At 43.5% G+C, this 26,206-nt stretch overlaps 8 protein-coding genes and 1 non-coding gene across 9 annotated transcripts; 2 read left to right on the plus strand and 7 right to left on the minus strand.

Annotated features, from left to right (window-relative positions):
• Positions 1–551: 551 nt before the first annotated feature.
• O0I10_003599 (uncharacterized protein) lies at positions 552–1,705 on the minus strand (the record flags this gene model as incomplete). Its single annotated transcript, XM_058483668.1, has 4 exons — positions 552–1,061; positions 1,150–1,350; positions 1,432–1,541; positions 1,606–1,705. The coding sequence occupies 4 exons, from the start codon at positions 1,703–1,705 to the stop codon at positions 552–554; spliced, it is 921 nt and encodes a 306-aa protein (XP_058345466.1).
• A 2,371-nt stretch (positions 1,706–4,076) lies between these two features.
• O0I10_003600 (uncharacterized protein) lies at positions 4,077–5,082 on the minus strand (the record flags this gene model as incomplete). Its single annotated transcript, XM_058483669.1, has 3 exons — positions 4,077–4,291; positions 4,358–4,460; positions 4,522–5,082. The coding sequence occupies 3 exons, from the start codon at positions 5,080–5,082 to the stop codon at positions 4,077–4,079; spliced, it is 879 nt and encodes a 292-aa protein (XP_058345467.1).
• Positions 5,083–6,816: 1,734 nt separating this feature from the next.
• On the minus strand, positions 6,817–9,228 carry O0I10_003601 (uncharacterized protein; the record flags this gene model as incomplete). The annotated part of the gene is made up of 1 exon (XM_058483670.1): positions 6,817–9,228. One exon carries the CDS (start codon positions 9,226–9,228, stop codon positions 6,817–6,819), a length of 2,412 nt encoding a protein of 803 aa, XP_058345468.1.
• A 536-nt stretch (positions 9,229–9,764) lies between these two features.
• Positions 9,765–9,838, plus strand: O0I10_003602. Its single transcript has one exon. It is a non-coding gene; the product is annotated as a tRNA-Asn (tRNA).
• Positions 9,839–12,209: 2,371 nt separating this feature from the next.
• On the minus strand, positions 12,210–12,707 carry O0I10_003603 (uncharacterized protein; the record flags this gene model as incomplete). The annotated part of the gene is made up of 1 exon (XM_058483671.1): positions 12,210–12,707. One exon carries the CDS (start codon positions 12,705–12,707, stop codon positions 12,210–12,212), a length of 498 nt encoding a protein of 165 aa, XP_058345469.1.
• A 4,716-nt stretch (positions 12,708–17,423) lies between these two features.
• Positions 17,424–18,963, minus strand: O0I10_003604 (uncharacterized protein; the record flags this gene model as incomplete). Its single annotated transcript, XM_058483672.1, has 6 exons — positions 17,424–17,709; positions 17,781–18,277; positions 18,346–18,425; positions 18,488–18,553; positions 18,615–18,749; positions 18,810–18,963. 6 exons carry the CDS (start codon positions 18,961–18,963, stop codon positions 17,424–17,426), a joined length of 1,218 nt encoding a protein of 405 aa, XP_058345470.1.
• Positions 18,964–19,387: 424 nt separating this feature from the next.
• On the minus strand, positions 19,388–21,292 carry O0I10_003605 (uncharacterized protein; the record flags this gene model as incomplete). The annotated part of the gene is made up of 7 exons (XM_058483673.1): positions 19,388–19,786; positions 19,848–20,039; positions 20,095–20,247; positions 20,312–20,407; positions 20,464–20,589; positions 20,649–20,822; positions 20,879–21,292. 7 exons carry the CDS (start codon positions 21,290–21,292, stop codon positions 19,388–19,390), a joined length of 1,554 nt encoding a protein of 517 aa, XP_058345471.1.
• A 610-nt stretch (positions 21,293–21,902) lies between these two features.
• O0I10_003606 (uncharacterized protein) lies at positions 21,903–22,958 on the minus strand (the record flags this gene model as incomplete). Its single annotated transcript, XM_058483674.1, has 3 exons — positions 21,903–22,165; positions 22,230–22,524; positions 22,578–22,958. 3 exons carry the CDS (start codon positions 22,956–22,958, stop codon positions 21,903–21,905), a joined length of 939 nt encoding a protein of 312 aa, XP_058345472.1.
• A 1,194-nt stretch (positions 22,959–24,152) lies between these two features.
• O0I10_003607 (ATP synthase subunit alpha, mitochondrial) lies at positions 24,153–26,050 on the plus strand (the record flags this gene model as incomplete). Its single annotated transcript, XM_058483675.1, has 4 exons — positions 24,153–24,218; positions 24,353–24,556; positions 24,615–25,414; positions 25,501–26,050. The coding sequence occupies 4 exons, from the start codon at positions 24,153–24,155 to the stop codon at positions 26,048–26,050; spliced, it is 1,620 nt and encodes a 539-aa protein (XP_058345473.1).
• Between the last annotated feature and the right edge of the window lie 156 nt (positions 26,051–26,206).

Below are 26,206 nucleotides of genomic sequence, written 5' to 3' on the forward strand. Positions count from 1 at the left end.
AAAGAGCCGTATGATCTACCAGTGTTGGTGGTGGTGGTGGTGGTGGTGAACAAGAAGGAGAGGAGAAAGAGTGAAAGAGAAGAATAAAAAAGAGGAAAAAAGGGAATCTCCACCCAATTTCTTCTCCCATTTACAAAAAAGGGGAAGCGGGAAGCATGGGTTGATGTTTATAATCGTGCTACTGCATACACGCAAATTCGTTATTTTAGGGGCTTCTTCAATGCTCCTTCCTTTGTTGCTCTCCCTTTGTCTTTTGCACAATCATCCATCATTGACATAACGCTTGCCGGCATCCATATCCAATGCGCTCACAACATGGGTGGTGATGAATATCGGTGATTGTGTGCGTGTGCGACCGTCCGTGTCATTGCTTACACTTTTGTAACAACATGATCATTGTACAAAATTGGTGTTACGCAACGTTAATAGAGAACTGACACCACATGGATCAAAATGTCTCGCCATTGTAATGGGTGGCTGATAGGAGTTTTCTGCTGGCAACACACAATATGAACTGTTCTTTTTTTCCAAATGTGCAACCATTCTTTATTCTATCGACGGGATCGCTTGCTACTATGCTCGCGAGATGACAAGGGTGATGATGATGATTGCCGTGGATGATCTCGTTTGCTGGTAGTTGCTTGGCCTTGTTGAGTAATGCGACTCGCCACTTTAGCTGCATTGGCCATAGCAGCTGACAAGGCAGCTGACTGTGCTGGATTGCTTGGTGTCGTAGCAGCAGCAGTAGTAGTAGCACCACCACCACCACCAGCAGTACTTGTTGAGCTGACAAAAGAAATGTTGGTTCGGTTCTGTTGAGCTGCAGCTTTCTCTTCCGCGTATTGACGTTGAGCTTCTAGGAGGCCATCAATGTATGCTTCGTTGGGGAAACCATGTGGATCAAACGTCTCCTTGTCAAAGTTGCTTCCAATCTCATCCAAATCAATAAACTCAACGAGCTTGGCATATATCCTCGGGTTACGAAACGCCTTGTTGCTTTGTAAATGCTCATTCAGTCGATGCCCTGACTTGTGTAATGTCTGGAAATGGGTAATTGTTTCCTATAATAACGTCCGTGCTTTTGTGTCAATATACACCATACATCTCATCTCCCTTTTTTCTATCCCCCTTCATCCATTGGACACTTACCAAGAGATCAGGGTCACATTCAGTAGTAGGCTCGGAAGGGATACCCCAATTGTCCACTCCGTCAATAGCTTTAGCCATCAATACAAGTCGTCGTTGTCGCGTCTTATCAGCTGATGCCAAATGTCGTCGAACCGCTTCAGGGACATGCTCTGGTTCATCCTTTGTCTCGGCTGTCTCATCACCACGTGCTGAGGATGTTGACTATACATACATAATATACACACCATTGAGTCAGCTTTACACGCATCTTGTATATATCTCTTTTAAAAGCAAACATCTTACTTTGGTTGCTATTGGCGACGAGCTTCTCTTCTCATGAGCTGATTCTGTTTGCTTGGTTGAAGAAGGCTGCGATTGTGGTTGCGTTTGCGGCTGCGATTGCGGCGGCTGTGCTATATATGCTTGTTAGTCTATGCCACCAATGACGGATCACTGTAAAGCGTGAAGCATTGAAACCTTTTTGTTCTGAAGTTGCAATGTTGGTTGACTCTATCACTTCGTTCTCCTCCTCTTCTTCATCATCGGTATAGTTGGCAAGAGCTGATAGTGCACTCATGTTGAAATTTGTGTGTGTGCGTGTATGGAAAGAAACGGTTGCTGTGGAAAGAGAAGTGTGGTTTCGAATCAGATTTCAATTCACGTCATGCATCACATCCAAACCCTCTCTCTCATATTCATCATAGCCATATCATACCCTTCTTTTGATTGATGTATCAATATAAAGGATGGGCTGGATCACACATGATGCCTTTTTTGTTGGATTGTCAAAGTATTATGTAAGAGCGATGCTGCAATGGCGTTTGGTTGTGGACCCAAAAGTACTAGTCAAAAAGCAGCCTGAAATCTGTATACTGTGTCAACCCATTACAAACGCTCCTTGAAACATACATACACAGTGGTTGAGATGGCACATTAAACTATCTCCATGACCCCTAATGGGCGCCACCCTTTCACATGAAAGTTGTCTTGGCTACCACAACATAGCAATGATGATACAGCACCATATTTCATGCTGTAACAAGCAGTTGACCCTCATCCCCATTTGTAAAATGAGCAACTATAAGACATTTTCCTATGTGTATAAAGAATGGTAATAGTGAAACAAGCCCAAATAACATCCGCTTGGCTCTTTTCTCACCACGCAGGTAAGGCGGCAACATTGCATCCTCTTCCACATAGCCACCATGCGGTATAATCTTGCACTTGATAGACCCACGAATGAGTGGTACTTGTTATGCAATCCTTAATGGGGGTATCATTTCACCATTTAAGCCGACAAGGTGCTAAAGCATATGGGAACATGTCAATTATTATGCAAAGGTTGCAATGCTGCATATGGATTATGATCTCTTATTCGATATCACGGCCGGTGATGCACTAATGCACAAAAGTGCCTCTGAGAACATCGTCAACGAGCCCACTTGACGATTGGCAATTGGTTGTTTAAATGAGTCACACCTTACAGGATAAAGAATTTGAGCGATTCGTGTGCCTGGATTAGGAGAGGCAAAGCATCCTGATAGAAAAGAAGCATGTGATTTGCAGCAAAGTGCATATCATCAAACTGTAAAAGGACAGGCCTGGTTGTTGTACAGCGTATCATACAAGCACACACGCACACGCATTATCTCTTCTTGTCGTGAGATGATTGTAATTGGGGGGAGGAGAGGAAAACTAAGAGCAAAGAGAAAACCAGCAGATGTTGCAAGATTGTGGGCTGATCCTTGTCCCCGACAACCATGATTCAACATGCGCTTGATGGTTGCTGAGCAACAATTGTGGCTCGTCGTCGAGATTTTCATGTTTCAAAATCATGCACCAAAATGAAGTCTCCTTGCGACGACGACAACAATTAGTCGTAACGGTGCAGCAACCTCTACCAACAATGACATGTGATTGCCGATATCATAAAGCACGACAATCCCTATCCTTGGCGCGATGTACGTAATGTGTATACACGCATAGCCTGTATCACTACCACTACTAGCTGCAGTATATTGGATAGACGTGTGCGCTCATACAGGAATGATCCCCGTGTGGGTGTGTGTAACATGGCTGTCTACTAAGCATGGGATGCTCAAGTTGTTGTGGTATTTTGTGGCTGCAGTGTTACTGGGCTCACGCATACGCTCGCTTCATTGTTTACGATTAATCTGGGCATTGCCTTGAATTTCTGAAACACAAAGCTAGCCTACAGGCCTTGTACGATACGCCTTGTTGCCTATTTTTCGCACTTGCGGGTGCTGCAGAAAAAAAGGGATACCACACATATTAGCTGATGTTGCTCCCTCGTTTAATGATCGTTTCAATCAAGGTTCGTGAAATGATGTGCTGCTTTATCGTAATAATACGATGCTCTTTTATGAAAAGTAATGATCGCTTAAGGAACCATGCTGAAATTCCCTCATCACAACGATTCATTCGGCTCGCTCAACAATGGTATAACGCTGTTGCACAATCTAACCTTGGCTGATGCAACATGACAGGGGATCAACAGCGCCAATTGCCCAACGATGATTGTGACATGCCAATAATGCACCATGCACCGATGCACATTTGCCATTTAATAACGATGATAGTGCATCACGTGCATAACGGGTCTATCGAATCGGTTCAGGTATCATGCATAAACCATGTTCGCATGCAATGTAATTGAAGCCACAAGACGACGAAACGGGACACATTTGAAGTATAATTGTATATTGTATACGCCATTTCAAAAAGAACTGTACATTGACTTGTAATAGCATGTGGGTGTCTGACATGAGGAGGAAGCAAAAAAAAGGGGAAATGTATATGACATGATAAGAGTGAAAAGCTATATAGGTGTGTGGCAAGAAAAAAATCAAGAATATACAAATCATGTGCTGACTACGAGCGGTTAGGAGGATAAGAATGATAGATGATGTGATGCTAATGATGGGTAATCATGGAAAAACGCTCGAGTATCTCTTTTGGTGCTTCTTTTGATTGATGCGGCGAGATCTTTTTGATGTAGACGGCGAAGAAATGAGTCTATTGTTTCGACCTTCATCATCATCATCGTCGCTCATATCGAAGGCTGGGCTGTTCAGGGCAGCCTGGCCCTCCTGGATCAGGTTCTCTAATTGTGTTTGCATTCGGGCCAACATTTCATCTTGAGCTATGTGATAGAGAGTCAATACGTCAGTATGTTGAGATCAAGGGATGTGTGGCTCTCACATCTTACATTGTTTGGGTTGATTGAATGACTTGGATCGATGCTTTGTGCGCACATGTTGCTGGTTTTTATTGGGTTGTTGATCGCCGACGATAGCTGGTGAAGAATGAAACTGGAAAAAAAGATCACATTTAGTATTGTGTTAAGCGTAATGGGATATCAAAAGTATTTACTTTGTTCATGCTGGCAAATGTGGGACGCGCATAAGTTGAGGCTCGATTGTGGTGTTGATGATGGGAATCTTGTTGGTCATTATCTTGGAGAGTATCAGCAGCCCATTCTTCAGTCATTCTTCTACGCACTTGTACGAGAGGTGATGAAGCTGAAGCATAAGAATTACGCTTGCTACGGCTCGAAGATGATGTACGAGATGGTGCTGGTGCGGATGAAATCAATGCTTGATGGTTTGCAGCCGGCTGTGGTAAGTCACCCGTCCAATAGTTGTATGCCGTAATAGCAATAGCTGAGGTAAAGATAACAGCATCGATAAGGCGAGAAAACAACAACATGAAAAAGGCTGGCTGGAAAAAGTTGTTGGCGGTGGTTGTGGTAGTTCCTGTCGTGCTGGTGGCGTTTGGGTGTGAAATATGGGCATCCTCGACCAAAGTGGATGCCGAATCTGGATACAAGTTTGTGCGTATCAGTGACACTTTACGGCAGTTGGTTGCTGTTGCCATTTGTCTTGTGGTATAAAGATCATCTTGTAAAAAGCACGTTGGATGTTGGACTGACATGGTAGAAATAAAAACAAAGAGAAGAAAAAGAACAATGGGCAACAGTAAAATGGGAACGAGTATTTATATGCAAAGGTATCTCCGCCTCCAGGATGGGAAATATTGCCTCTGAAGCAGTCAGCCTTCTGCCCTTCCCCTCTTACCCCGGAGAGGTTGGAGGGGTTTGGGGGGATTTGAATCACACGGATTCCCCTTTGTCCTTGCAGCATGGCTAAAAACCATCAAGCCCAAGCTTTTTTTATCACTGACATGTGAAGCAAATCATTGTCATTTATATAACTCTTTGGCTAAAAACCTCGACCTTTATCAACAAGGACTTTTAATTCCCTTGTTAAACGTCATACATACGCCTATGTTATATGGTGTTGTTTATGCTGTCGAGATTGCCACCAGGGGCAAGGGAGGAAAGAGGAGCTACTACTACTACTACCTTGATCTCTTTCAGTATCGAAAATCCGAAACAGTTAAGACGATAAACGGCCACACCCACACACACCGCCTCTTTCACTTTCCCCTTCTTTCCTTTCTCCTCACCCCCCAAACTCAATCCGGAGGAGGCTCAAAGATACGCGCTATACAAATCAAGCCAATATCAAAACATCCTTTCTCTTTCTCTCACCACACATGGCATTCACACCAAATTCCGTAACGCACAACGCGCGTGGATTTGCATGTACACATTGCCTTTTTCTTCCTTGACGTAATGCTAATAGCTACATGATCACGCATGCTCCTCGCTTTAATGATACATGTATATGCCATGCATAGGTTTGAATTTGAGCGATGTCGTACCCAGGAATAAAGATACATGTGCTTTTCATTTAGCATGTCCACGATGACGGATTTACCTGATGGATGATAATTCATGACTTTTTTGTACCACCTCCTCATCTAGAAAGGGAATAATCTCACGTATCGCGTGAACAATGCCTACTGGGTGCGCCAACAGCACTCGAAAAGTGAGACTAATCACCTGTCATGAATAATAGCTCAGCGGTTTTAGGTGCAGCCTACCTACAACAGGCATACGTTTGCTGCAACATCATTAACAATGAACCCGCTCTTTCATTGTCATCTTGCCAAATTACTCTGAATAGCTATAGAGGCAAATTGTAGTCATTATTTAAGCAGCAGCAACGACAACAACACCCCCTTATCATGATAGCCAAGAAAAACAAGGTTACGATTCTCAGGGCCCTTGGATGACCACGTACTCGATAAAGGAGATCTATGGCAAAAGATCAAGCGGTTGAACAAAGTTCAAGTGACACGACTCCCTATTGTTGTACGCCGTGCTCGTCAAAATTGATGTCAATTATTTATTGTATTGGATGTATGTTATTATGCTAATGGTCACCTTAGCTATTCTCATCAATGACCCAACTTTTTCTTTATGTTGGTGATGCAGCTATGCATTATTTTTTACTCGCTATCACGGCATATGATAATGGGAAGCGTCATAAGCGAATCTTTTCTAATACATATAGAGGAAACGCAAATGCTTGAAAAGTCGCACAACATGGAGCTGCATAGATGTGTCACCCTATCCACCTCACATCCATTCCCCAACATTCTGTTATCGCCGCCACATAAAAGTATATCCCAACTATATTCAGACGCTGTTGCAGGAAGTCTTCTGATTCACATGCAGTGTAGTCCTGATATCACATGTCACATGCCTTTGTGTGTGTGTGTGTAAATGTCAAGAAGATGCAGATCTCATGTTTATTACTATTATTGATGTTGGGATGAAATGGAAAACCTGCTGCCTATGGACTCGAAAAAGGACGAACTTTTCTGTTTGAAGGATTTACTTCTTCTTGAGGATGGATGTTGATTGCTAGTACTGGGAGGGCTAATATCATCTTGTCGTGTGGTATCCTCTTCATTTCGATCATTGACGATGCTGAGTGTGGAGGATCGTGTTACAGGTGAACTTGCCCATGATTTTGATCTGATATTGTTATCAGCAGTCGTAGAGTTGGCAGGACGAGGAGGAGGTGATACGGTCAACAAGTGCGCTGGAGACGATTTTTGCCTTGTCGATTTTCCTCTTTTGGGTACAGTGTAAGAACGTACGCGAGGTCTAGTGGTGGATGATGACCTTGGTGGTGGAGGAAGATGTTGAATGTGATCATATGATGATGATGATAATGGTGGTGTGAATGATGATGCTGAAGGAGATGTGTTTGTATTGGTTGCTGTGGTGGTACCACCGGCTGATTCAGAAGATGCCGCAATGCTTGATGTACGTCGTGAGTTGTTCACTGTATTAAACGTTGACGAGTACCTTAATCTCGAAGCTGTAGCTGTAGTTGTACTTGTGGTGGATGGAACATTGCCTCCTCCTTCTTGCTGTTTCAATTCTTGTTGCTTTTGTAACATCTTTTTGGCTGTGATCATCATCTTCAATGCACGAATCTGGAGGCTGGTTTGATGAGAAAGAGCTGCTGTTTCGAATATCAAAGGTGCCGTCGAGATACTCAACATTTGGTGAAGTGCATGTGTTGCAAGCTGCTGAAGACGTTTCATTCCATAAATGTCGGCTAATAATAATAGCTGTGACAAGACGTGTGGTTGATATTGCTGTGTGGTGAAGAGATTATCAGTGTAAAGGTACTGCACCAAACCCAACACAACCGGATATGGATATGGGAACATCATCGATCCTCTTGGACTTCCAATCTTTGGTCCTCGATTTCTTGAATGACCCTCAATAGAAACACGCTTCTGCTTGCTGTGCTTGTCCTTTTCTTGCTGGCGGTGTCTCTTCATCATGTCTGCAAAGTACGGCCATCGTTGTTGCATCACTGTTGAGTTGACTCTTATCGTTTGGTGCTCCTTTGTGATGATATAAAAGTCTGTGAATGCTGGCTCGTTCAACAATGAAAGACCCATTTCTTGTGCCAAGGAAGAGCATGTTGCTTGAGGCATTTTGTATACGCCGAATGCCTCGAGATCCACTGTTGCCACATGATCGAAATTCACAAGGCGATTGTTGTAATCATCCAGGAGCTTGCGTGATGGGTTGCCAAATACCAGCATACGATTCGCATTCTCGTAAGGCACACCCCTATTCCATGATCCCGAGGCAAACCTGGTACCCGTGTCAATGCGTGTCCATGTAAGTGTGCCGAGATCCAGTGACCATATCATAAACTCGTGGGTATGTGCTGAAAGATGTGTGCCTGATAGAATAAGATGGTGTCCAAGAGAATGCCCTGTTGGGAATCGTAAAGCTGGTGGCATAGGCGATCCATTCATATACACTGAGCAATCTTCAATTACGGTACGTGGTGACGCTGGCGATAATACAAGTAAAAGTTCATGCTTGGTATGTCGTCCAAAGTTCATGTTGGTGTAAAGATACAATGGATTAGGCTCCTCAGGATTTTGCATCAGCTGCCCATATCTCCCTCGCATTAAAGACGCACGCTGGTTGGCATTCACTTCATCCATTAACGGCTCTCGATCTGCATCCACTGCTTCATCTGATGGTATTTCACCAAGACTTTCTTTGAGCATAGCTGGCAATGGTGTATTGGGTTGTGTTGCCACGGCTACGGATTGATAAACGCCCACATGCTTTTCTTGTGTCTTGCCAAATCGCCATTCCAATTTCTTGAGGTCAAGTACATTCACATCACCGATATAATTGTTGTCAATATCTTGCCCACCAACAATCGACATGCAATCTTGGACCGTGACAACAGCAAGATGAGCGTAACGTGGCTGTGGTGCAAATTCGGATGGTGGTATGTCGGGTATTCTCCAGCACATTGTGTCAATGTCGAATACGCATACATCATCTAATAGGCGCTCCTTGGATGTACCAACATGACCGATTCCTCCAAAAATGACGATAGAATTGTTGTATGCACATGCTGAATGAAAGTAACGTGGCCGAGGTGGTTGATCAGAGAAAAAAGGAGCAACGTAACGTGTCCATACAAGCGTCTTTAGATCCAGAATATACATGTAGTTAGTCAACTTCCTTGTAGCCACCAATCGCCCTGCAAAGACATACGCCTTATCGCCAACCACCGTAGTTGATGCACCGATAAGCGCTGGTGGCACTTCACCTAACGTTTCTCGTACTTGGGTAATGATGCCCGAAATTGACTGAAGCTGCAATGTTGCCGACATGATCGTTCCAATGACGCCAGTGATGCGTTCAAGTAGCTCGATGCTGAATGCTTGTTACAATGCCGCTGCTTGTTTGGTTACAAGGTCGGGAAGAAAAGGGTGTCCAAGGATATTCATGCAATCGTGCTTTTTTTGTGTTCCACTTCCATCACTCATCGACTTGCAGTCACCCTTATTGTAAGCAATCCATTAATCCAATAAAGAGATGAATGTAATCAGTACACTACTTCACCATATAAAGCGTACCCATTTAAAATACGTCTTACTTTGTATGCTGCAATCCAAAACAACAAGAGAAGAATAGGCGTTATCTTATTACATGGTCGGAGAATTGAAACCAGCGATCTTCCCTTTAATCCCATAATCTCCCTCACTTTAATCCCAAATTGCTCCTGCCCACCTTCCCATACAATTATCTCGTCAATCACACAGTGCTCTATGGAATTACGACTATCATTTGATATGCGTATTGCGCGTTTTCTCGATTTGGAACTTGATTGCGATTTCATTGCATTCCATTTTTCGCTGAAACAGAAGCTCTTATGGCGCAATTGGCTAGCGCGTCTGACTGTTAATCAGGAGGTTGGTGGTTCGAGCCCACCTAGGAGCGTTAAAAGTTCTACATAATCTGAAAAGGATGGTGTAATGTTTTTGTTTTTGGATTTGTCGGATGATATTTTAGATTTGTAATGTTGCACATGCTGCGGTGCTGAGCAGCCTTTATAAAAGGCTGCTGCAACGCCGAGAATAAATCTTTAGCTTTTGATCCGGTGAATCATAGTTCTTGTCTATATTGAGCGGGTAGTTGTAAAGAGGTGTTTACATCCCTGGCTACGGTGCCATACCGCCAGACGACGCAAAAGGTTATACGACAGATTGCGTGTGATCACGTGATCGTGTCGCAGCAACATACCTGATCTTCTTGATCGGTATTATCTTTTACACATCTTTATCGTTATTTCTTTTATGCTGCGCCCATCATCTTTACTTCGCCACATCCATATTACTTAGCCCCATATTCATATACTTAGCCCCATCATGCAATTATAAATAGTGGACCTGATCATAGAATAAATCATCATCTTACGTTCTCTTTATTCTCTTTGTATTTGCCTGTGTGGCTATCTTATCCTTCGTGGTTATTATCCTTCGTGGTCTATTATCTATCCTTCGTGGTCTATCTATCCTTCGTGGTCTTATTCTATTCTTCGTGGACGTCGTCTATATCTCCTGTGTGGATCCAAAAAGAAAGACGACAATCGTATGTGGTGAAATCTTCGATCCAAAGAAAACCTATAGAACGTCTTAGAATAGGCATGGTGGATAAAGGTTTATTGTTGGTGAGCTAGCTTTTTTATATTGGAGGTGGACAGATTAATGCTGGTGAAGTAGCTTTTATATTGAGAGAAGTGGGTGAGGAAAAAATGGTAGCGATGTTGGTTGTTATGCATGCACTGCCCTTCTTTGTTCTTCTTAGTTATTCACTCACCCACTATTTGTATGCTCATTCTTTCTTGAGTATAATGCATGAAGACCAGATACAATGAACCATGCGCCTGGAACAATCAAGCCCATGTTGGGCATCATCACTCTCAAATGTTTTTTGCAATACAAGTGTTTGAGGGTCCCCACTGCCTCTATTCTACTATCATTATGTATGTGAGCTGGGACGCTTTAGTGAATGTAATAATGTTTGCCAAAAGAGCAAAAGCATCTCGTTACGAGGATGTAAATGAACCAACCTTGCTTTCCAACCTTCGATTTCTATTTCCCCCTTTCAACCCGAAAGCAACCAAGCGATCCACATCCTACACGTATGAGCTGGAATCCATACGCTAATTATGTTGAATCCAATATCCATTTTCAATGTAGGCATTTATCAAGTAAATAGGGCTGGGAACAGGATATACAAATTGAGTAAATATGGGTGAAACACATAGTCTATGGGTATCATTGTGTCTTTGGTTGCTGCCATCAGAGAGATCACCAAAGGTTCCAAATCAGCTGCTGCTTGATTTCACTCTGTATTCCAAGATCATCCATGATTGTAAACCGCCTTTCGTCAAAGAGACTTCTTCTCAACAATGCCATCCAATCCAACATCATCCACAGCCGTGCCCACGTAACATGGTCCATCCTTCTTGATGATGACGCGCTAAGTAATAAAAACGGCGATCAAGGATTTCCATCCAATGCGCTTGATTGCATCCACCCATAGTCATTCCAAGGCCAACATGTTGATCAAAGGGCAATGTGATCGCTGCTGATATGCATCCTTTTCCACCCAGCCATTGGTTAATCTCTTGCTTCGTCATTCTTTGTGGCAGCCCAATCACGTTGTGGTATACGCCATGCATTTCGAGAGTTGCTTGTATTGATGCATACTTGATAATGGATATCAATGGCCATCAGATATGGTATACTCCACGTCAACTATCACGCTCTATGGTTCACGAGATTAATTATCATTCCTTGATCAACAGACCCATTCATACTTTTCTATGCCTTGATATGGGTAACTCATGATACAAATCTCCTGTGGTAGTGTGCTGTTGGAAGATGACGCGTGTTTTGGGTTGATGAAGAGAGGATGGTAATGATTATATGACATGGCTGTTGTGTGATGGATAAAGCTGATCAACATGCTGCTGCCATATTACGCAAGGAAGACATTCCCTTGGAACTGGCTGCTCGTTGTCACCAATCTCTTGAAAAAGGAGCGAAGCGATTTGCATGTTCGCTGCACAGCGCGTAAACAATGAGTAGTGCAAGCTGCTATGTATGTGCTGTCATCGTTTGCGAATAAATCGTAGCGAAGAAGTTGCTGTGGATGTCATTGTCCAGTGGAGTGAAATGCAATTGATAGGGTCAAGATAGGGCTGACCACACTTTCGCATGTAAATCATAGCTGCCAACGATGCTTTACACAAAAGAGCAAGGCACCATCCCGTTCTACCCATAGCAAATAAACATCCGCCATATCAGTAGTTGCTGCCATCAAGCGACCTTTTTGGGTTGGCGTCATCAGAGAGACACATCATGCACTGCAACAAATAAAACCGGTCTTGATGAAATAGCATACGCGAGGATATTGACTTGCAAGAGTACGTCCAAGGTATCCATACAAGTACTTGAGGAATGAGATCCGCCATGGCACCGATAAAAACATTGCTCTGAAGATCCACCGATAAAGAGACGACTTGCAGGTAGCTGATTTCCAAAACCATGGAAACGGTATCCTTGACAACCACAACTATTAAGATAGAGATCGCTTGCTTGCTTCTGAGACACCCACCCAAATTCAAATGTTGATCTTCGTCTTCCAATTCAATAGGATTCGCCATTGACAGCAGTAAGGAGAGACTTTGATGGCACCAAAGAGCATGCGAAATTATAGCTTGATGGAATGATGGGCCTATAAAACTGCATATCACTAATTTATCTTTGAGGTAATGATAACAATACTTAGCCAGTGTCATATGAGAATCCACGATGTCTGATGCCACCTAGTAATCAGAACACGTTTCCTTGCTGTAGAGATGTCGACACAGTGACCAATTCTGATAGCTGTTTCTCCAAGCGATACTTGATGATGAATACCATGAGAGATGGATACACCTTGACAGCACCAAAAGGACACGTAACATTGTTGTTTGTTGCTGATGTGATACATCCATAAGATACGTGCGGTGAAGAGGGCTCTTGAAATCAATTTGCCAATGACGAGAACCACCAAGGGATCAAGTAAATGTTGTTGACACTAAAGATGAGGGCTCTGTTGCTCATTGCTGCTTGTTGCTTATAGCTGATATGATCCACCGATAACAGGCATGCTGCAGGATACCCATTGAAAGGGTTGTCAACAACTAGGACCACAATAAGACGAAACAAAACTTGGCGACACCAAAAGGTATAGAACTTGTTGCCTTGCCGCTGCAGATGCTTATAAAAGGAAGTGTCCAATAGGTGGTACAGTAACGAAAACCATCGAACGATGTAATAAGGCAAGCTGACACTGAAGGATGCTGTCGACGTTGCTCTTTGACCCTGGCATGATTCACCTATAAAAGATGCACGGTAAACAGTTTCCCGAATCCATAGAACGATACTTAGCAATGATAGCTGCATCCATGAATATTCCAAGGGACCAAAATACAAGTAGTTTGCTGAATAGCACACATACTATAATAAAAGAGGAGGTTGGTTGGGATTGGAGCCAAAAAACGGATCATCCTCTATTTACCAATGATAGCCATATGCACGAAAATATCCAAATCAAGCCGATTCTTTGCAATCGTCCGCTTGTTGATAAGGCCCGCTACGGTGGCACTCGGCTTGAAAGCGATGGAACGATACTTTATGGGCATATGCAGTGAGAAGATTGAGTAATATTGATACCACCAAAGAGAGCATACTTACGTGATGCCGAAGAGCCCTTACAAAGAGAGACAACGAGACAATCCTTGCTGCCCAAGACCACATGCAAATCGGGAAAGCATTGTGCATCGAAAAGCCCAAACCAGATCCTAGCTGCGGAGTGACGTACATATGGCTAAAGAGCGATGTGAATGGCAATCGTTTTTCATTGGAAATCGAATGCAGCTTGACGATGAATGCCTTGAGGAGATGCATAAATGACCTTGGTAACACCAAAGATGTCAACGCGGACTCTCATTGCTTGTTGATGACATTATCCATCCATAAGACGCGTATAGTTGTAGAGATCCATCAAAGGAATTGCCGATAATCAGAACCACGAGATGATCGAAAGCTTGCTGACGCCAAAGGTATAAACCTGCTCCTTGTTGCTGACATGATCGATCGATAAGGGACCTTTGTTTCAGGAGGCTCACCAAATTGCAGGTAATGGGAAGCACCAGATGGATGATGGGATGAGGGTTTGATATGGCACCAAAGATATGCATGCTGTTGTTTGTTGCTGATACAATCCACTCACAAGAGACTTGCATTGGCGGACACTCTTCAGAGAAATCGCCCGTTGCTTGGTAACCAACCACCCGAGACGCAATAAAGGTTGACACCACCAAAAGACATAAACGCTTCCCCATGGCTGACATGATTCACCTATAAAAGATGCACCATAAACAATTGTCCAAACTCATCCAACAATACTTAGCAATCATAGCTGTGATCTTGTAAACTCCAAAGCACCAAAAGCCAAGTAGCTCTCTGCAATGGTCCCTCTAAATAATGGTAGGCGTTTCAGCAAAGGTCTCCAAAAAGCATGAGAGTCCTACATACCTGAATCATGCAATCATCACCCGCAGACTTGGGAACCAAATAGGCCATCAGGATGTATAGTAATAATAAAAGCGCACAGCCAAAGAAACATCATAGTACCATACTCTCCTGTGGATCGACGCGATGAAGTGCATCAATAGAGATACCCATCTTCTCTCTAAAGGCAAGGAGATCAATAGCCGTAAAACGATGGAGCCGTGCGAACAGAGGATGCATTTTTAAATCCCTGAGGCCGCAACATGAGTCGCACTGTCCCCGGGCACAACATGTAGAGCTCCACAGGAAAGTACAGTACAATGACGTCCTTGACGTGCAGCCTTGATAATAATAGTATTGCCGGAAGAGGCTCTGCCACTGTATGGTGTATGGTAAGTCCACTTGAATCCAATCAATCCCACAATGAACACTCTTACCTTGTGGTATTTCTCAATAGCATCATTGCCTCAAATAAAACCGTATCTCCAAGTCATCCAGTAGGTGCTGCTGCTGTTTCATTGTAAGTCTCGTTAATTAACATGTTTCGCTTTGTAGGTCCAATACCACACATACCATTGAGCCAACCATACAGCATTCTTGCTTTGAGATCCGTATCCTGTTGCTGCCAGAGGTACCATCATCCAACATGTTCAACCTACCATAAACGCAATGTGAGATAACAAGTAAAACCAACCCACACGCTTTTGTTGTCACCATACGCAAAAGAAGCAATGTAAAGACGTCTTGAGAACTCTCATTGTGGACGACTCGGTAAGGAAGGCACACGACGCCCTGAACCATGGTGATCACAAGGAATTGCAACCAAATACGCCATCCGAAGGCAATACAATAATCAACCTGCAGCGCCAAGGTATGCCACCATATGTACCATACTCTCATTGGATCCTGAAATTGGCATCATAAGAGATATCCACCTTCTCTCTGTAGGCAAGGAAATCAATAGCCGTACTTGGATGGAGGCCGTGTGCACAGCGGATGCCTTTTCAAATTGGCCTTGCCATCGCATCTTGAGTCACACTGTTTCCGGGCCAAAATTCCCCAGGAGAGCACAGTACTATACAATGACATCCTTGACGTGCAGCCTTGATAATAATAGTATCGCCGAAAGAGGCTCTGCCACTGTATGGCGTTTGATAAGTTCACTTGGATCCAACCAATCCCACAATGAACCTCTTACCTTGTGGTGCTGCTCAATAGCATCATTGTCTCAAATAAAACCGTATCTCCATGCCATCCATGTTGTCTTGCTGCTGTTTCACTGTAAGTCTCGTTAATTAACAGGTTTCGCTTTGTAGATCCAATACCATGCATACCATTGAGCCATCGTACAGCGCTCTTGCTTTAATATCAATGTCTTGTTGCTGTCAGAGGTACCATCATTCAACATGTTCAACCTACCATAAACGCAATGTGAGATAACAAGTAAAACCAACCCACACGCTTTTGTTGTCAGCATACCCAAAAGAGGCAATGCAAAGACGTCTTGAGAACCCTCATTGTGGACAACTCGGTAAGGAATGCACACGACGCCTCATTGGACCTTGTACAAACGAGAGAACATCAACCTAGACGCGTACTTTAGTACCACAATGTTCGACATGAACAATAAAAGGAATTGCAGCGATTGAACTTACATGTTGTATTGGAATGGAAGCTTGTGTCATGGGTAGATCGCACACGTGCTTGTTGTAACTGAATGTGTCACCATTGACCACCTGTTCACCCATTGACAGTGTGCATTGAAGGCAATGACATCAGTTAGTGGTGTGGAGAGTGTAAATGGAGTTGGACTTACCTTGCATCGTTGTGAAGCGGGAGTGGGAGAAGGTCGTTCCTTTCATTGTTCCTGATTTGTGCACTCCACGCCGCCCCGCTGGTAACAGTGTGTGCCTTAACAATATCCTTTACACTTGAACCGATAACGACAATTGGTCCTCGAACAAGTTCCTCATGACGTACTGTGAGGGGCGATTGGCGTCTATTATGTCTGTTCGCATCGATTAGTTTATGCAGCTAGACTCCTAAATTTGTACAACCAACGGTGCGACCTCCCCCTACCAAAGGTAAAAGAACATGGTACCTTCTTCATCAATTACCGATTGTGTACAGTGAACGAGCATTGTGATGGCTTCTTGCTGACATGGCTATTTTTATTACAATCAACAATATCATCACTATCATTGTATTCTTCCTTGTTATTCGTTCACCCTCTATCATTCTTCCTCATTATTCACTCACCCACCAACGTTAATCCATCCATCCGCCAACATTAACTCACCATCGCCACCACTTTGTCCTCGCCCATCAAAATTACAACGTCCGCCAATCAAAATTGCACCACCCACCACCATCATTAAACTGCCCACCTCAAATCATCCCATATACGGTGGATCCGGCGACGATGAAAGAAGCAGGGGCGATCTAGACACTTCTATGCAATATAGCTAGCTCATCAACGTTAGTCTGCACACCAGCAATTAAAAAAGTAGTTCACCAATACTACCACGCGAATGTCCAACAATAAACACCTTGGCCACCAGAAATTATCTTTTCATGTTCAACTTTCACTGCAATCTACTGTACATATGCATGGTTGTATAGGCTGTTGCCATGGCAAGTACTATTTAATGTAAGCTAACAACTGGTAATCTTGCTGCATTGATCATTTTATTACGAGGAGATAAACATTTTTGGTTGCGAATCAATAATATCTACTTCCTGTTCATGTACATAAACCAACCTTGAAACGCATGCTTGCTGTCCGACCTAAAGAAATATGAGTCTTTTGTGGATCTTCTTGTTATGGTTCCCAAGGAGAAATAGTGATCATTGTTATTATATAAAGGGTATCTTAGCTAATAGGTATTATACTACATTAGTAGGGTATAAAAGGTATTTAACAATGAGGTGAATGTAATAGCTGGCAAGTGCACCAATCAGTTGATATCCATGTGTTCAACAACAGCCTTTTCAGACTTTCCATCATCATGGGCTGTAATAAAGGAGTTGCGATCTCTGGTTGGCGTCTCAAAATCAACCGTTGTTGAAGATTCATCAGGGTCAAAGGCTTTTGATATGCCACTAAGGATGCTGCTTTCTTCTCTACTTGATGGCTGATGTTGACGCTGTGCTTCCAAATCATTCATGTTCCTCGCCGTATTCAAATCCTTTGAGGTTTTTCGCAAGCTTGCAAATGCAGGGTTTTGCATAATATCGGTTGGGCTGTAACATGTTCATGTAAGTATTTACTTGACTCACTACGTTCTTATCCGCAACAACCATGCAATACATACCTCATGAGGATCGCCAATAAGAATGCAAACGTAGTGATGCTGCCTATATACATCCACGGCACCGAGATAATCACATTGCCTGTCGTATGGCTCATAATCCTTGAGCGAAGCACGCCTTGTAGACACAGTGCGATAGCGAATAAGGCAAGGGCGACAGATAGGATAATCACTTGAGCACGGATCTTGGCAACACCGGCACGAATTTCAGTCATGTGTTCAGCGGCAATAACGTTCATGAGTTTACGATGATTTTCCTTGAGAATCCGGATTAGCCGTGCACCAGCATAAACGATAAGCGCACTCAATACAGTGCATTCAATGAACCAAGCAAAGTAAAGGGTTCGGATGAGGATGGTAGCTGTTCGGACATGTGTGTCAGCGAATACGCCTGCAAGGACCGAAATAACGTTGTTGAAAATGAAAGGGATCAAGAACAAAGTACATCCAATAACGTCAACAAAGAGTGCGGAAGGCATCCACCCCGAAGCATTAACGCTCTACAATAGAGTAGAACCCAATATCAGTTGCCACCATCATACCTTGTGTCCCACTTGTTTTATCTCACCTGCTTTATAACTTGAGACACCCCCACCAGGTATAGAACAATCGCACCATAACCAAATTGCCATGCAATATCAAAAACAACTACAAGTCGATAAGCTTTTACGATTAAAACGTTGCCATCATTTCCCCCATCCAATGCTTACATAATCGTATTGCATAGTTGCTTGGGAGGACATTGCTGACAATCACCGCGCTGCTCGTCATGCGCACTTTAAAAGAAACGTTAGTTACAAAAGATGGTACCATGAGATCAGCTGATCATCAACCTACATCCATTGAAAAAGATGCCTAACAGGAGCATTGTGTTGATTGGTTTCGGACGCAAAAAGCCAGCTCCTGTACCAGGTCTACGGCCCCAGAGCGCTTCCTTCTTGTACAGCATGCGATAAGCCAAGGAGAAGATACCTAATGTATATACCATGTTAAACAAGCAAAATAAAATGACCCTACTATCCACTATCTTACACAAGAGAGTTGCAAAGCCGGAGACCACAATGTTGACAATGTGAATATACCGCATGGCATACGCTTCTTCGCATTCCCTTATAGTCAGCCGCCAATCGCAGTGACACACCTGTTCGGTGCATCGTCGCTCCAATGTTGTGAAGTCTGGACACATCAAATATAAAGCAAAGTATAGTCGAAATGTCGATCGATCGCGTGTAATATGAGAGTTGAGCAAGGGAAAAAAATGCTACCAAGGAGCTGGATCATTTACGCATTTATAGAAATCATGCGGGTGTGCGGGTTGTCTCGCGTAAAGTGATCCCCGTCAGGGTTGCCCACGTTGTTGCATGGAAGGGTCCATCTATATGACACACCCCCAGTAATATTGACGACGACTCAGGGTTGACATATCACTCATTGCTGCGCTGCTTCGATCGAATCCACAACCACAGGGTAGGTATCCAATGACATTGTTTGCGATAATACCGCATCCATCCTCCATTTTTTCTATCAAACCACCCTGCAGATGTATACCATAATTGCAAAAGGCTACCAATAAATATATCTTTTTGAGGGTTCAAAGTTGTTATAGATATCTATCGTTTACAATGTTGGTCCCACACTGATTGTAGTTGATTGCACCAGTACTCTTTTTCGCTGATGGATGATGCTTCCAAACATAAATTAGTAACATTCTTATGAGCGACAGCGCACATAAACTGAAGAGGCTCAATTTCATCCTGTCCATTCATGGCATGTTCATGATAGGATCGTGATGGCGTAATGTGGCTGGATGATGAGAATACATTCGATCGGAAGCGGACGCTTTTGTTCAAAAGTGATGGTTTGCTGGATGAAACCTTGGCTTTGACGCATCGATCAAGGTAGGTTAGTTGACATGGAGGTAAAACCAACTTAAATAAAGTTGCTGGATGGGGCCCAATGGTGGAATTAGGCTTGGATATCTCAATATCACTCAATCGCTTTGAGCGTATCTATTGCGGATTGATTACGTAAGTCTAAGGGATCATGTACGCAAAGGTAAAAGCATAATACCTTGGTGAATAAAATCAGGTCATTGAATAAGAAAACGTAAACTTGGTTGGTTTGGCTTTTCAGATACGTGGCAAGCTGATCAAAGCTGTACACAAGTTTGCCTTGGATTGTGCTACGAGTACCAGGCACCAGTGTGAGCCACCCTTGATGTACCAGATATCGATTGGTATCTGCCAATCCAAATGCATACTCCTGTGGTGTCATTTGTGAGTTAAACATGTGGTTTCAAAAGAGCTGCTAATCTCACCTCGAGTCCTTTTGTGCGATGTTGAATCTCAATGAGGTGTTCCATATGGCTCTTGTGTTCCTCAAATCGGCGAATCTCACCATCTAAATTATTCATGCATTCCATATGACGGTAGTATTCATCACTCATTGGAGGAAGGGTATCTATCAAGCTCTAACATGCATTGGTGAGCCTGTTCCCCTCTTCCCCGTCAGCCTATGTATGGATACGACGATACCTTCAAAAACAAAGGATACTTCATAAGCCGTTGTACTGGTTTCAATAGGAATGCTTGTAACGTAAGGGATCGATATTTAGGCTCGGACATGCGTTCCTTTTTGTGAATGAGTCGTCAAGACATTGGATTGCTTTCTCGGTAATATCACTCACAAGGATGAAATCACGTAATTCTCGCTTGGTAGCATCATGTGGATCTTCCAACGTTGCAGCGATGAGATTATTTGCCGGCTCAAAATTGAGAAAGTAATCCTTGTAAATGTTGAAAAAGTGAGGTATCTATGAATCTAAGCCCGTTAGCGCCATAGCCAATTTGATCATCGATATCCACTACTTGCATATCTTTCGAACAAATCAATTGCATCAATGATAATACGGCCATTCTTTGCATCGGTCTCTTGTAGCTCCCCTAGGAGGGAACCATGTAACTTTGCAATGTCCGATATTCCCTCCAGAACTACCCGTAGACAAGTGGGCAAGTGCTCCCAATTTAGAATAGCAATGGCAAAATCCTGGTATCCAGCGTGTTAAACAAGATGCCATATGACCCAAGCTTTATATCCTTTACCTCCATCAGATTTCGAAGATCGGTAAAATAACCCTCTTCCGTAACCATGAGCTCAAACATGAGTTCTTGGTATTGTACCTCGTTAGGCGAGATGGTCGGCAATATTCTTGCAGCATCTTCAGTATTCAACGATCCACGCCATGTGGTGATTGTGGAGCCTGAATAGGTGCTGGCTGTATCGGATGAGTCATGCAAAAGCTGTTGGATGATGATCTCAGGTCGTGCTTGTTTACAAGGTCCCTTGAGATACTTGCTAGCAACAGCCGAGAGCTTTCGTTCCAAGAAATCTGCTGTGTGCTTTCCCACCCTTGAGCTTATGATTCGTGTGCGTAAGCTGCCATGAAGGTTATCATTATCTCCTGAATAGCCTGAGGCATTCAAAGAGTGGTTCTTTACGCGAAGGAACCTCGACATTGGAGAAAGAAAATTTGCCGATGATTGAAATGTGAGCAAAGAGAAAAAAAAATAGAGCGAGCCGTCAAGACTCTGACGAAAGCCGCCATTACCCTTTTGCAATAAGGCGCGGTCAAGATTACAAGGTGTGCTTGTGGCATCGTACATGTAAGCTGATACGCCGATCCTGTTATTAGCCACTATGTTATACGTGGGTGCATGAGTCTATTAGTAAAGAAGCATACGTATATATAGCATTGCATTGTAGGCAGAATGTAGGATGATGTAAAGGCATTTCCGATCTCGGATCAGCTATACATGTGCTACCAATATCGCGGTAAGGCGATCATGTATGGCTTGATTTGGATGGCTGAGTTTGTTCAGCTGCATAAAACATTCCATGGATACCACATGCAGGTCAACGCCTTCATTAAGCTTGGTCATTAATAACATACAAGGTAACACAGCATTAACAAGTTTCTCCCATTGTATCGGAGGATGATAATAGCATTAGTGATGGCAAGCAGGAAGAATGACTCAAATCAATTACGATCTTCAGCCACGTAAAGCGAGAGCATATGTATTTAGAATGTCTAATCTTTATCTCCAAAAATTGCAAGTTGTTGTCTATCTACAAGTAATCTACGACCTTGTAAGGATTACCAGTCTTCTCCAAAAGTGCCTTCCAATAGTTTGTAATGTTGTATTGAAAGTTGAAGGTTCCTCCATAAGCACGTTCTAATGTCTTGGCTGGAAAGTAATCTCGTAAGCTGACCCAGTCGCTGTTGTTGGATTTTCCTTTATCCTCATCATGTGCAAACTTGATTTTGGCCTTGGTGACAGGGTCCATGAAAGGTGAGATAAGCTTGAAAGTTGTGAAAAAGAACCACGGGGCTAAGATGTATGGAGAATAGAACGTGAGTTTGACAAATCGTGAGGATTCCTTATCCGATCTTACATTTGAGAACATAAGCAACGCCCAATCTTTCGGGATAATGGTTGCCTAGGATATCCAAGAACTTTTTGCATGTCGACAAGCTGGGATTTTGGGCGTACAATGCATCCTTGAAATCAACGACGATAGCCAAGTTTTCGACGCCGGGAGGCATAAGGCGGATACCACGTTCGAGACAAAAGACAATATACTTGACTTGCTTATCCTCATCTTTGGAGTTCTGAAATCGAGGTCGCATGATCCAGGCGGGTCGTCCACAGTTGTCAAAGCCATTAAAGTACATCTTGCCTGTTTCAGCCTAGTTTTCTTTGGTTAATCCATGTGTGTGATATGCAGGTATAATTAACCTACCTCAGACTTGATGTATTCTGGATCAATTTGATCAGGACGATACTCACGGCGCCATTTGATTGTGTTCTCCAACATGATCTTGGCTGCTTCAGGATCCCATTTGCGTGCACGCAAATATCGAATGATGGTGGCATCAGTCAAGAATCCCTTTTCACTTGCATAATATTCATGGTCTTCAGGAAGCATGATGCTTCGGACATACTCTCGTATCTTGATGAGAAAGACTTGCTGAGACTCGTCAAGAAATGGAGAGGGCTGGGGCTTGTAGTCACTTGGTGGTGTCAAGATAGGGTCGTGAGTGACAGGCTCCTGATCTGCATCGCTGGATGCCTTCGATTGCGCACTACTGTTATCCTTCGAGCTTGATTTGAAACCGAACATGTTCAATGGTGAATTGGAGTGGAGGATTTGAGTGGAGGAGGAGGAGGAGGAGGAGAAGGAAAAGAGACAAGCGAGTATGCAAAGTGAAAAGGAGTTGCTGTGATGGAAGGGTTTGTGAGTAGGACAAAATGCAGCGGCTAAGCCCAATGCAGGCATGGAGCGTGCCCCTGAATCATTCATACCCTTTTATTTTGAGCTACCAAGCTTGATCACCTTATGCTTGACATCTTTACATATACAGCCGTGTAATGTGGTATATGGATTGAATGATAGTAGACATTTCCCTGGACATCCAAATGTGCTTGCATTGTTTCCCTCCTTATCAGGAAATCGTGCTTGTGTTTACCATCAAATGGCTACAGCTCATTCGAGCTTACATCAAAATGACACGTGTGGCTGTCATTGTAAGGATCTTTGCCATTCGGCGTGATACAGCTTTCCTTTGCATCTTTTTGTGCTTTATTAATAGACCGGCAATGCTCATAATACCATCAGGGTATTTTTAACAACGAAGATCAGATTTAAAAGAGCGTGTTGCTTATTCAAAGAAGTAGGGTGGATATACCTTGATAATCAATGTATCTCTCATAGCATAAGTGCATGTGGTCTGTAAGATCGGCTATAATGAAAAGATGATTCTTGGAATGTACGCTATGAACTACCAATGTTGTTATCCTCAACAGCGTCGAGATCACCGATTTTTGTGGTTGGATCATGCCTTTCTTCGGTATCCATGGGCTACATCTCACCAAAGATACATAGTAGTACCTCACGTACGCTTCTTAGTAACGCTATAGGCGTGATACAAAAGTCACTATTTATTATTATGATGCTTGATTGAACATCTCAATATCTAATCCATCCTTGCATCAATGACCCGTCGATAGGTGTTTTGGAGCTTCAAGTGGGTATCCGTTGCATAGGTTGATTCATTCATAGCTAATGATCTCTCTATTCAGTTGTTGCTATGGGAGTAAAGAGGAGAAGAAGGATATGAATGATGTGGTATTTCATTGTGAACATGAATGAGCACGACGCCCAAAAGGTGGCAGGGCAAAAAGTCAGCAAGGTCATTTCCACCACCCCGGCTTGAGCAGTCACTGGTGGACAAACAGGCGCTTGTACAAGCGTGGTTGCTTTTTTCTTCTTCACAATCCACCCCTCTCATCAGTCCTTGCGACAAAAACAACCAACATGTTGAGAAACGCTATTCGTGTGGCACGCCCCAACTTTGCTTCTTTCGCCAAGAACTCGCCTGCTGTGAGTACACCCCACTATATCCATTTCCTTTGATTACGCTCTCGAAACAACCGATTCCCCACCCCCTTACAACGCGTCGACACTTGATTTGCAAACAGTAATGCTCATGCCACCCCCCGTAACGTTTATTTCAGGTTGCTTTGAGAAGCTATGCCACTGCTAAGGCTTCCACCTCTGAAGTCTCTTCCGTTCTTGAACAACGCATCCTTGGTGCCGAATCTGAAGCCAACCTTCAAGAGACTGGTCGTGTCTTGTCCATTGGTGATGGTATCGCCCGTGTCTATGGTTTGAAGAACTGCCAGGCCGAAGAAATGGTTGAATTCTCCAGTGGCCTTAAGGTATGTAAATAAGAGGATAGAATGAGTGAATGGATGGTACTGATAATACGTTATTTAGGGTATGGCCCTTAACTTGGAACCTGACAACGTTGGTATTGTCGTTTTCGGTAACGATCGTTTGATCAAGGAAGGTGACACTGTCAAGCGTACTGGTGCCATTGTTGACGTCCCTGTTGGTCCTGGTGTCCTTGGTCGTGTTGTTGATGCCCTTGGTAACCCCATTGATGGTAAGGGTCCCCTTGAGACTGTTGGCCGCTCCCGTGTCCAAGTCAAGGCTCCTGGTATCTTGCCCCGTCACTCTGTCAACGAGCCTATGCAAACTGGTATCAAGTCTGTTGACTCCATGGTGCCTATTGGTCGTGGTCAACGTGAATTGATCATTGGTGATCGTCAAACCGGCAAGACCGCTGTTGCCCTTGAAGCCATTCTTAACCAAAAGAACTGGAACAATGGCACCGATGAGGCCAAGAAGCTTTACTGTATCTACGTCGCCGTTGGTCAAAAGCGTTCCACTGTTGCCCAACTTGTCAGCACCCTTGAAGAACACGATGCCATGAAGTACACCACCGTTGTTGCTGCTACTGCTTCTGAAGCCGCTCCTCTTCAATACCTTGCTCCTTTCTCTGGTGCCGCTTTCGGTGAATGGTTCCGTGACAATGGCAAGCACTCTTTGATCATCTATGATGATTTGTCCAAGCAAGCTGTTGCCTATCGTCAAATGTCCCTTTTGCTTCGTCGTCCCCCTGGTCGTGAAGCTTACCCTGGTGATGTCTTCTACCTCCACTCCCGTTTGTTGGAGCGTGCTGCCAAGATGAACAAGGACTTTGGCTATGGTTCCATGACCGCTTTGCCCATCATGTAAGTTGAAAAGAACAGGATCAATGGGGAATACACGTGATTTAAAGTAACGTGTATTAATCAACCTTTGTTGCATATCATCATAGTGAGACTCAAGGTGGTGATGTGTCCGCTTACATTCCTACCAACGTCATTTCCATTACCGATGGTCAAATTTTCTTGGAAGCCGAACTTTTCTTCAAGGGTATTCGTCCTGCCATTAACGTTGGTTTGTCCGTTTCTCGTGTCGGTTCCGCTGCCCAAACCAAGGCTATGAAGCAAGTTGCTGGTTCCCTTAAGCTTTTCTTGGCTCAATACCGTGAAGTTGCTGCTTTCGCCCAATTCGGTTCCGATTTGGATGCTTCCACCCAATTCTTGCTCAACCGTGGTGCTCGTTTGACTGAATTGCTCAAGCAACCCCAATACCACCCCTTGGCTATCCAAGTTCAGGTCCCTATTGTCTTTGCTGGTGTCAACGGTTTCCTCGATAAGCTCCCCGTCAACAAGATCGTCGACTGGGAAAAGGACTTTATCAGCCACATCCAATCTGAGCACAAGGATGTTCTTGAGGAGATCCGCACCCAAGGTGTCCTTTCCAAGGATCTTGAAGGCAAGCTTCGTGACATTTGCGAGAACCACGTCAAGTCCTTCCAGTAAAGGGGTCATTGTCCAACGCTTAGACAGTGCAGAATGTAAAAGAGAAAAAAATGGATCACACCCACTTTTTGTATTAATGTAATATACTGAAAAGAGAAAATTCACACTCTATAATGTTGTATTTGAATGAAGGAATGGATTACAGAATGGATTGGA

This window comes from Lichtheimia ornata (genome assembly GCF_029851405.1).
Source record: "Lichtheimia ornata isolate CBS 291.66 chromosome Unknown scaffold00012, whole genome shotgun sequence".
NCBI classification, from domain to species: domain Eukaryota; kingdom Fungi; phylum Mucoromycota; class Mucoromycetes; order Mucorales; family Lichtheimiaceae; genus Lichtheimia; species Lichtheimia ornata.